The sequence below is a fragment of the Athalia rosae genome, chromosome 3, assembly GCF_917208135.1.
Source record: "Athalia rosae chromosome 3, iyAthRosa1.1, whole genome shotgun sequence".
Lineage (NCBI taxonomy): Eukaryota > Metazoa > Arthropoda > Insecta > Hymenoptera > Athaliidae > Athalia > Athalia rosae.
The window spans coordinates 5,190,597-5,202,783 of NC_064028.1; the positions used below are offsets into that span (position 1 = coordinate 5,190,597).

The window sequence follows — 12,187 nt, forward strand, 5'->3', positions numbered from 1 at the left end:
GAACGTCTGTTTTGTCTGCTTAAGAAAAAAAAAAGGTGTAGCCACCGAATTTAAACTTTTGAGCGCCGAAACTCGAAGGTCGTGACTCGCGCTCGCGGAGCCGGTTTCGGTATTCGGTAGCGAGGCAAAGCGAGGCAAAAGCAGCGGGATGTGTAAAGCCAGGGAGTTGGTTGCGGTAGCGTGCGAAGCACACATATGCCGGAGCACTGCAAGCTCTTCTTGGTTGGCTGCGCGACCGCCCGGCTCATTAAGATTGATTGCCCGCTTGATTAATTGCGAGCGGTAACGCTGGCTACAGACCCCCCCCTGCTCTCCCCCTCCGCCGCTCACCTATTTTTCTTTCTCTCTCCTCGCTCCACCTTTCCATCGCCGCGAGAATCGCCCTCTCTCTTTCTCTCACGCAGCCGCGGCCGATTATTATTACCCACCTCGTACGGTATCGTGCGACCCCTACCTGTGTGTACGCAATGTACGCGTTAAGCTTATCAAAATTGTTCATACATCATCCTAATCGTGAATGTAGCCTGCGACGTACGAGGCGTGAAAAATTCGGGGATCGTCTCCCTTGAAAGTAAGGAGATTTCGGAGACGTGAAAATTACGTTAATCGAGTGAAACGTTGTTGGAAAAACTGAATCTTCCGATCCGTGGAATTAATAGATTGGCGATATAGAGATGAGAAAATTAGGTTGAGGGGGTAGTTTGTTCGAAGCGTCAAAAACACATGCGAAGTTAGCGGCTGTCTGACGGAAAACCCGAATAAAACGCCCCTCGGCCAAATCGAGTTTACCAAAAATTGGTCTCCGTTCGTTTTACCCATACATGTATGTATATATTCCAATTACATGCAAGTGGAATTGTTTCATCCGGTCGCGGCGGTCACGATATAATTATATATCTACCGTATGCCTCTTTTACAACGCAATTATACACGTTTACTTTAAATTTCGGTTAAAAAATCACCTCGCCCGCTTATTATAACGATATAACTTAACGGATGAAGAAAAATTAGAAGGTCAGGTACGTACGTACAAGGCTTCTGAAAAATGGAAGCGGTACTCGTGGAACAAATTTCTCTTCTTTAATTTTTCTCGCGGGCAAAGAAACGGCGAATCCAGTGAAAAGAAAGCTCTCTCCAAATTCATAAGGTATTTTCTAATTATATAAGTATAATTATGCATGCAGCCCCCAAAACAGCTGCACATTATACCCTGTGTATTACGTGTATGTGGACGGGCGTAAATCAACGCGGTACTTACATTAAATTTACAGAAAAAGTAAAATAATAATAATAGTGATAATACTTTGAATGCCACGAGACCGGCGAGTTCGTTCGTTCGAAAATCTGCAACAAAGAAGACGTTTAAAATTCACTGCCACTCGTTCGTGCGGATGATGGAGAGAAGTGGAAAATAAATAAATAAAAGGAAGAGAAAAGAGAAAAAAGAGAGTAGGAGAAAAAAAAATAAAATAAAATAAATGAAAAAGCCAGAGGGCGGATGAAAAAGTTGTCGCGAAAAATGAGCGGGGAGTTTTCTCGTACACGCGGCAAACTTTCGGTCATGGTGGGATTCTGGAATTGTAAATGTGTTTTTTTTTTTTTTTTTTTTCATTTCTTCTCTTCAAATACAATCGAATATCGCCCAGCGCATCCAGCTTCGCGAGATTTCACTTTGCGCTTCGAGATTCGATTGGACATCAACTTTTTAGTAGAGGAAAAGGATCCTCGTCTTCCTTTTATTAGACATAAGTGTACCGTATACGAGTAGTATTTCGTTTCGGCCCCCCCCCCCCCCCCCTCAGTTGGTCAGACTTCCATCGTCCCTTGTCTAACCGATATTCGATCGGGATTCTTCGAAAATTGAGTTTATAATACGCGGTGGAAAGAAATCGCTGCAGGGTCTTAACGGGGCGCGGGTGAGATTCCACGTCTCGCGGGGTAACGGCGAAGGATTCGATCTTTTTTCTTTTTCTCCTGTCTTCCGCTTTCTTCGGCTGAAGTATTTCACTAAATTTCAGGAGCTGGTTCAAAATAAGAGGGGGAAAAAGTTCCGGAAAACGTGTATCCTTATTATTGTACATGTGGAAAGCAAAAGCAAGGGAAACTCAGAGAAAAAAAACACCTATAATTGAGGGAAAAAAAGGGGGTTTGAGTTACGTCTATCGACACGCGTACGTCGTAACTACTCCCCATTGTGCCATTGATTCTCCATACAATTCTCAACGTATCCCTGATGATGCGCCATACAACGCAGATGGTGCCATGGAAATCCCGTTGAAACAACAACAACGAAAAAAAAAAAAAAAAAAAAAATAGATAAAGAGACGTTCATAATTGTAGTGCATCTCTGTAACGTAACGGGGAATTATGTGATATTCCACGTATCTGGAACAAACTGTATCCGAATGAAAAAAAGAATTAATCACGGTACGTGATTTTTTGGGGTGGACTCAAAGGGGCGAGGAAAAAGAAGTTAAACCTCGAGCATTTTTTTGCTGCGAAAAAAAATTTGAAAACAACGCCGTCAGTTTGCTTTTGAATCTATATTTCATGTATCTTTGGATCCTTTGTCGATTGGAACACGGTGGAAAGAAAAGTTTTAAATTTTCTGAAAACCTAATTAAAAGCCATATTCTTCGAGTGTTCGGTGATTTTTTCATTTTTTTGTTTGCGCCAGGCTGTGCGTATAATTTCAATTTAACGCGAAGTAGAGTATTCTAGTTGACTCGATTCGAAGTGCCCCTGTACAGGTGGACGTTTTTACGCGCACACGAGCAGCTTCCCCTTAATTCCTGTTCTTTTCTCTCCCCGCGTATCGGCCGTAAAACCTACAAGTGTACCCGGTACGGTATAGCGGTAATAATATTCGTCGGATGAAACGCCACTTTCGGCTACCCAATTACCCGGCGAATTCTCACCCGAAAAGGGTAGGTACACCTATAGGTACACTATAGCCGGGTAATTACTGCGCGAATTACGGTCACGTCCGCGACGATCCAGGGTCCGAAAATTTCAACCTTACCCATTTTGCCGGTCGTACGGTTACGTCAAGACGCCGTGGTCACCTCGCGTGTTTCTCAAGGAACGGCTGTCGCTGTTTTTTTTTTATTTTTTCTTTCTTTCTTTTAATATAATCAACCTTATTATTCATACATATATATATATAAGTAATCTTTTCGAGATACCTTTACGCCATTTTATGTCACAGCGGTAACACGCGACCCGTCGCACCCGCGTCACCTTTTTCTCGAGTATACGGCGAGCACATCCCCTCTGGAACGTGTTTCTTTTTTCCAGACTTGCAAGCTCGCCGTGGGGGGAGGGGAGGGGAGGGGGTTGGCTAATAAATTATTAATCTCACGTCACGTATAATAAAATGTCACAAGCTTCTGATTCTCAGATTACGCGCACGGTTTTCTTCGCGTGTTAAATATTTCACCCGGATCTCTCCCGTAAGCCTATTCCCTGAAATTATTTATACACGCGACAATCCGGCTGTACATTCGAATAACGTTGTTAACTAGAATAATGAAAATTCAGAGAAAATAAAAAAATAAAAAAAAACCGTGTGCGTTACGTACGTCGGGTGTGTTTCGTTTTTTTCTTTATCCCTCGGCTCTTTCAACCCCGACGTTATAATTCGCTTTATATTATCGCCGGTATTGTTTGATAATTTTATCGCGATTTACACACCTCGTACACGGTCGTACGCCAGCGAATATTCCCGACACGACGAAATTAAACAGTTTATACAATTCGCGTGCGATTGTGGTTTTTTATTATCATTATTATCATCGTCATGGCTACCTCCGGGGTGAAATGGCGGGTAAAAGTTATATCGTCGAACGTACATTATACATTATATATATGTATATATATATATAACGCACACGCGGGATATAATATGAAAAGGAGAGATCCCAGATCCGTACGATAAACGCGCGGGACGGCAACCCGAGGGGCCTTCAAATTTAGCATCCCTGGTGCTTTTCGAAGTCAGCGTTTAGTTATCGTTCCGCTATACCTATACGTCCTATGCTTTTTCATTTATCTAATAATCGACTCGCGTCGTACGAATTCGCTTTATTACATTTCATCTTTCTTCTTTCGCGATAATTCCCACTATACTAAATCCCAAAAATGTAGACCTATACACGGTACAACATCTCGAGCAATTCAAGCGCGATATCAAAAAATTTAACGCTCGTTTATTTTTCATTCCGATCTAATTTCGTTCGTTCAAAGGGCGCATGTAAAAAAAGAAAAAAAAAAAAGAAAAAAAAATTGAAGAGAAAAGTACGAGAACGGCGAACATCCGATTTTTAATGAAAATTCACGACAAGGATTTTTCCTCGGACTTTTGTGATCGCTCGCTCGCGCCAACGACTCTTCGGAATTTTCCTCTTCCGTTCATTTTTCAGCTGTACACATTTTATAAAACTAATTCCTGCAGTTCGCGAGGTCACGGTGTATGAGAGTCGTACCTATAGCGGTCTCCGTGGCGATCAATCCTTGTCGTTGAAACAAACACTCGCTCATCTGTTCTTCTGCTCCAATTCTTCGGCTGCATTATGGTTTCATGTGTTGGTAACGACTATTAACGTTGGCGCGGGCGCGCGGGTTGTGTGTAAAACGATTGAGCCCAGACTCTTGAGACTTTGCTGCACTCTTGATTGACCTGTCGCTCCAGAATTCCTCTAAGGGAACGAGTGATTGATCCGCGGGAGATTGGGAACTTCCCTTTAATGTATAACCCAACCTGATTCCCGTCTGTTCGCCTTCTACGCGATACCGGTGTTTTAACCTTAGGCATTTCTCTTCGGGTTCTAATCGGTTTTGCTGGGTTCTTTAATGAGAATCTCTAGCCGCACAGCCCGCGGGATCTCCTCGTCGGATTGATGTCGCTCTCCCGAACTACGCGGCGTCACGTACTTTTCATCTTATCGTCATAAAACTCGCTACCGCACGACGATACTCCGACAACATCTTCCGGGTAGTCCCCGAAACCGTTCGAATAAGTCAAATAATTAAAAAGAGCGAAGGAGAATCCCGCGAAATGTCGAATTCGACCAGCAGCTCGCTTCCCATGGTTGGGTAACGACGTGAAATTTTTTTTTTATCCAAAATTAACTTTACCCTCGTAAGAGCGCCGCTCGAGTCGATAATTAAAAACTGCATATTGAAATCGGGGATCGCTTGTGCGCAAGGGTGATAAAAATTCCGCCCACTCTGTGACGGTAGGGATAAAATTTCCCATTCGATGCTATTGTAACCGGACCAAATATCCGTGAATTCGAATATGCGGCTCGTTAATTGTTTCACGATTGCTAATAAAATGTTGAATGGGTCGATTGTAAACATTCGACGAAACGAGGACCGAGCGAAGCCCGTACATCGACTCGCTCGTAATCGACGACGAGAGGAAAAATAGTCCATTGGACGGATGTATTTTCTGCCGGTGATATGCGAGGGTTTGATTTTATTTGTACAGGAAAGGCGACCGGAGTAGTAACGACGACGAGGGTGACGCACGCGACACCCGCAGCTCTTTTCAGCCACGCGTCGAGTCGATACTGGGAAGACGACGGTAAAGTTCCACCCGGGGCAAGAAGATCCTGCAAGGACATAGCGAGACAACTCCTCGAGGACGAACCGGGGCGCAATATCAACGTGAGTCTACCGCCGAAATATAATCGGGCCTAGCCGGCCGCAATCTCATTTTATTTGTCCCGCGAGGCGCCGTGAGCCGAAAATGCGTGAGCCGAAAACGCGAATAAAACGAACCGAGACGCGTCACGACGCCTACGTCCTTATTGCCGAGTCCATCGAAGTGATAGTTGGGAACATAAGGCGCTACTCGGGCTGCGTCGAGTTGCCTTGGCAACCTTCGTGACGTTCGCACTTTTACAACAATATATATGAAATATCGCGACCGGTCGAAAAGCTCTCCGAAATCGAGATCGAACTTCCACCTATTTTTCGCTCTCTCAAAAAAATCCCTATTGTTATCGAGAGAGAATTTTTACCGTCGACGTACCCGCGGTCTCGTTGATAACGAAAAAAAAAGAGAATGAAAAAAATCTATACATGATTTAACGACGTTTCCTTGTACGTAGTTTTTTTTTTTTTTTTTTTTTTTTTCAACATTATAACCCTTTGATATTACGAACGTAGCGACGGTTGATTGATCGATAAAAAAAAGTGTATACCGCAAAGTGAACAACGAATGCACGCTGTACGTCGAACGATGTAACCCGCAGGTGATGCTGGGAGGTGGAAGGAGACACTTTGTACCGAAGGTTGCAATGGACCCCGAAGAACCCGAGAAGGAAGGTCGTCGTCTAGACGGAAGAAACCTTATCGAGGAGTGGTCGCGAGACCGTCGTCTGAGGAATATACCGGCTGAATATGTCTGGAACAAGGATCAATTGGAAAACGTTGATCCCAATAAGGTCAACCATTTACTGGGTGAGTTTGTGTACCCCGAAACCGCTCCCCCTCGCTCCTAATAACTTTCATCCCCCGATCAGCCGAACGGCGTAACAACAGCAACAACAATAACAAGCGAGTAAATATACGAACAGCTGAATAAACCCACGAAATTTCTCAAAACGGTCGAAATCCCTCCCCGGAGCTTTTAATCCCCCCCACCCCGTATTTCGTATCGAAGGAAAAATTTCGGGCTTTGGATCGGGACTGGCGACAAAGTATATTCGCTTAATTTGGGGGGGGGGGGAAATTTTCGTTAAAACCGAACATACGCGTCGATTTTTTTTGAGCAGAATCGGACCGGGAAAACACGCGAGTTTCGGATTTGGATTACCCCGTTGTTAATGGGGGTGTTAGCGCTACGTTGCCGGTATCGGTAAACCGGCAGCCAGGAGAACAGAGAATTTCGTCGGAAGACGTTAAACCCGAAATATCATCTGGAATTATACGTAGTTGACAGGTAAAATTCGGCGGTTGTCGGAGCTGCTGGAACTAGCTTGGATTCAACCGTCTGAAAACGCGGAGTAGCTGCAGACACAGGGTCGCGTTCGCCGCAGTCAGACAAGCATACCGAAAGCGCTCCACCCGCCGTGATCTCTCGTTCGTCCTATTGGCGATGCTCCGCTAACGCGAGTAGTGAAAGCCGTTCTGTGGTCGGACAGCCTTTCAGTAGTAAAGCCGTAGCGCGAAGCGATGCAAAATGACCCGGTGCAAAACTCCCCGATGAAAAATCAACGCTTCCACGTACACGTTCCGAAAGAGTGTAACTTCTCTCTCTCTCTCTCTCTCTCGCCTCATGCGATTCGCTTAGATTCTACGAAGGATTTTGTAGATTCTTACGTAGGGAGAAAAAAAAATCCGACAAAGTCGAGGAATGAATAGAGGGAAAAACTTCGTGACTCGGGAACAGCTGTAACGCGCGAAGATTACGACGTCGGTATATGTAAGGGTATATACCGCAGTGTTTTACTTCTCTATAAAAATGATAATCTAACCGGTTAGGTACGCGGAGCGTGATGCATGAGCGTTTCGAGTGTTTCCCCTGTACGCGTGAGAGTTCGTAACAACGACATGTTCGTGTCGGTAAATTTTCACAATGAAACCAGTCGTATTACGGTTGAAATCTCGTCGCGAATCTCGCGTTTAAAAACTCATTGTTCTAGCTTCGCGAGGGAACGCCTTACGTACGTACGTACGTACGTCCGCTTGCGCGTAACTTGATACGTATTCCTGAAGAATTTCTAGAAAAAAAGTTGCGTCGCGCAGATCTTTGGAACGACCTCGCGGATAATTGCGGTCTCTGCGACGTGGCGATTGTTTTCCAACGGTTGACGAAACTAACCGCGGTGAGATTTGTTTCACTCGCACGAATTGCAACCGTCGGCGACGGCGCAGGGCCCGTTCTGCCCCAGATATTACAACTTACATTGAATGAGGTCTTCCCGTCCGTAGTACACCGTAATACGATAATCCGAGGGAAATTCTGTCAATGCCCACTACGGAGTCATTGAATTTCCGTTGAATAGAACCACCTCGAGTTAATCTACACTCCGTATGGTTCAAAGATTAAGCCAGGCCGTAAGCTCAACCAGAAAACACGGTTCCTCTCGGTCGGAGCTACTGCAGCGTTAATAACGAATTATCAACGAACAGACGACCTTATTGCCTACATTGAAAAGGATTGGAATTATTACATGCGATACGGCTCAATAGGTAGCGTGATGTAAATGGGAGAATCTCGTGTACGTTGGGTTAAATAGAACTGTGAATTGAATGCGAGATGATTAGCATTGGTACGCCGTTCTATGGTCGATGTTGATTCGAGAATTGAAATTGATCGTTATCGTTCCGCAGGTTTATTCTCCTATTCGCACATGGATTTTGACGTGGACAGGAACACGAACGCCACCGGTGATCCTTCGCTGTCCGAAATGACGTTGAAAGCGCTCCGTATACTAAAGAAAAATCCTCAGGGCTTTTTTCTGTTTGTCGAAGGTAAGCGAGGCTGAGGGTAAATTGTACGCATTACTCGCGGGTAGATTGAACCGGATTGTCCCCCGGTTTATATTTTCCCCCTTCGAGAGTGTTTCCCCGTCCTCGCGTTTGACCCGCTCGCTGGTTTCGTCGGACGTTATTACGGTTGTTTCGTTGCGTATTAATCTCGGAATAAAATTGTCAACGAGACGGAAGCAGGAAAAAAAAAAAAAACAAACAAATAACCGAAAGAAATAATTTTTACAGAGCTTTCGAAATTCTCGGGAAATTTCAATCCGACATCCGTCCGGCGATAACGAAAAGTTTCCCTTCCATTGTCTCGGAATTTAATGGAGAATCGTTGGAAAATAAGCCACGCGAACATCTGCACAGCCGATATTGTTATTATATTCTTCTTCTTTTCGGGTAAAACAAAGGACAACAAGTGGCCCCCGGATTAGTTAAACATCCCGAATTATAAATGGTTGTCGATTTTCTCTGCCGTTCACAAAAGAACCACGGATAATAACGCGTAACGTTATACGTCCACCTTTTCTGTTCAATGGTACGTAAGCTCTTCTTCGTTCCAAGTGTTTTTCAAGGTTGGAAAACTTTTTTCTTTTTTTTTCTTTTTTTACCTCTTACTTCGGGCGAACGCGATCTCCGCGGTAATTTCATTCTCTTTAGACTTGGCGAAATTATGGATACTTTTTCTATCTCCCTCCGCCGTCGGAAACTTCGAGACCGAGATGTCCCTGGATTATTACCATTGTCATTATCGTGATTATCATATTCGCAAAAAGACGTAAAAATACGGTAGCGCGTGTACCATAATTCAAGAAAAGTATAATCTTGATACGGAGGATCGACGGAACGGTAAGTTATGCAACTTTCTTTGAACGAAAAAAAACCCCGTTCTTGTACATCTGGAAGCGAATCCGTTATGAGATATGGTGGTTTGTCTGAGAGCGGAAAACCGAACGTCTCAATCTGCGGACCGAGATCTCGGTAGAGACGTTTTTTTTTTTTTTTGCCTCCTTCCGCTCGAACGAGCCGAAGCGAAGATCGTCTCGAATCGAAGGACCTAATGGGCATGTAATTATTCGAACAAGGGGGCAGAATCGATCACGCCCATCACTACAACAACGCTTATCGCGCCCTGGACGAAACCCTAGCCCTGGAGGAAGCGGTTCGCGCCGTCATGGACGAGGTTGACCTCTCGGAGACGCTCCTGCTTGTGACAGCCGACCACTCCCACGTATTGACTCTCGGCGGTCTTGCCACCCATCGCGGGAATCCCATACTAGGTGAGTCCGAGCCCCTTAGCTGCACGAAAGCAGAAAACGAGATCCTCCCTTGAAATCTTTTTCGCTCTACATTATACATGCTATACCACATAGATGTGAACTCTTCCGTACCGAATCCAATCGCTGAAATACATACAGATATATACACGTGTACATACCATAAGTGCGGACTGCATCTGCTGGTTATTTATTTTTATTTTTTCCTTTTTTCGTTTTCTTTTTCTCATCATACGTCATTTACAATAAATTCAATTTCTACAGCAGGTAGGTTTGAGTATAACTCAGCCGTTACTGGATCGAGGATTCTGCATGCAATGTGTTTTATTTTCGATCGTAAAAACCCTTCAGCCGTGATTGAAAAATTTTCCACAATCCTTTCCAAAAATCCAGTACCATATTTTTTTCAGGGATGACCCTTATCCTTTCTCGCTTGACCCTGTGATGAATTATTCAATGGACGACCTGTTTATTATTTACTTCTAATATTTGTACGGGGGGTTAGACAAATGTTGAACAACTTTAGGGACGGGTTGAGGTCCCGGGGGTCTCGCTGCTAGAAAATAGAAACAACTACAGGGTCGCGAACATGAATACCTCTTTTGAAAATGCTAATTTATGACCCGGGTCCAAACGCGACTTTTTCAAAAGTTTTGTACCACGTATGATTACATTTCGCTTCTGACTCGACACACCTGACGAGTGTTATAATATTTTCGAGAAACGCTTCGAAATTTTCAAAGATTAAAAATTAACGGAGATCCAGAATGTAATGATCCGGAAAAATAATTTCGGCGAATTTATAATGGCCGAATAAGTTGGGGGGCTTTATTTCAAAAGTCGTTGACGAGTTAACGGGGTGGAGATTTTTTTTTTTTTTTTTTCGGTTACCTCCGCATTAAAATATCGGATTAAGAAATATGCCAGAACTTGCAGAGTTTGCAGAGTTCTCAAGTTATCGTAAAAAATTTCAACTTTGCTCTCCGTTTTTTTTTTTTTTTTTCATTTTCCGCGAAAAAAGTGAGATCGTCTAACGATCTAACCCTTTAAAGTTCGCGCCAGACTGAAGGCGAGAAATCGTCGAATTTGACTCTCATGAGACGAGCGGTAAAAACAGTTACTTCTTATTCCCTCACGAACGAGTTTTACTCTTCTCTCAGCCACTCCCACGTCCCTTTCTTTCTGCGATCTTATTTTTCTTCTTGTTTTCCCTCGTTTTCGCTGATGTTTTTCTGCCAAGTGAATTACTACGCGTGTTAAATAAGTCGCGGCTCTGCACTTTCGCGGTGCGAATTCGCTGCCCGCGTCACGAGACACCGACGACGTGGGAGTCGAAGAAAATCCATTTCGAGGGTGAAAGCACGTTCGGAAATTTGAAACGTCTACGTCATTGTCACGTCGTGCATATTCGGAACTGGAAATAACACGTCTCTGCGAGGCGTTTCGAATAAGATAATTTGCTCGGCGTTAAAAGCCGCTGTGATTGTGATTTTCCTTATTTTTTTGGTTTATACCGTAAAAGTGGTATCATTCGTTGTCGATTACGTTAAAGATTTGAAAATGAAGACAAATAGACATTAGAATAACTGGAAGACCCATTATCTAATTTTCGATTGGTCTGATAAAACCTAATCAGCCGAATGATAAAAATAATGCTAATGAGAATATCGACTGATTAGCAATTACGACTTTTTTCTCTTTCATTGACCAGTTCCACGGGTCTCTTCAGGGATTCGAATAACAAACGATTCTTGGTTTTACTTCTTCTCGTCGTAGTCGGATTCTTAACAACGGAACGTGAAATTGTAGCTTGCGGTAAATCGATAATTCTAGACCGCTAAATCAATCAGCTCGTACTCGGAATTTGTAGATACGAGAAGAAATTCGCGAGATCGCAATCTTTTGCTTATGTATAGGGTAACCAATCAATCAATTCGACGAGTATTATCGGGCGCGCAATCGCTTTGAAACGAAACCCCGCAGTCATCCCCAATTTCTTTAAGTTATTATTTTTATTCTCTTCACTTCTCCTTCCACACCTTGTCGACTCGACTCTCGCGCGAAATGAGAAAATGAAAGAAACGTCACAATCACATTCGGTAGCGAAAATCTCGTCACAAATGACTCGGTTGAAGCGATTCGACGAATCGCTTCTCCCTCTGCGCGCGATCACTCGCGATACCATTTGAAACAGAATCCCCGAATATTTGGATATCCTAATTCTATCCATCGAGAAGCGAATAATCTCTTAGCGGGGGCTGGAGCAGTCAATTCCAGGTTGGGTCTTCAATCTTGTCATTGCACGTAGCCGACCGTGAAATGAGTTAATTAATCCGGCGTGTTACGCGCGACAACCGTTGCTGCTCCTACCTTTACGTACAAGTAGGATGTGACTACGCGAATTAATTGTGTTCGACTGT

The 12,187-nt window shown here is 43.9% G+C and overlaps 1 protein-coding gene across 2 annotated transcripts in view; it reads left to right on the plus strand.

Moving 5' to 3' along the window:
- Positions 1–12,187, plus strand: part of LOC105683179 (alkaline phosphatase-like) — a 61,065-nt gene that overhangs the window by 44,479 nt on the left and 4,399 nt on the right. For both annotated transcript variants that reach the window (XM_025746146.2, XM_048653325.1), the window contains 4 exons: positions 5,492–5,670; positions 6,261–6,468; positions 8,344–8,484; positions 9,576–9,770. In XM_025746146.2, coding sequence (XP_025601931.2) covers positions 5,492–5,670; positions 6,261–6,468; positions 8,344–8,484; positions 9,576–9,770 — 723 coding nt within the window. The remainder of the gene's footprint in view (positions 1–5,491; positions 5,671–6,260; positions 6,469–8,343; positions 8,485–9,575; positions 9,771–12,187) is intronic.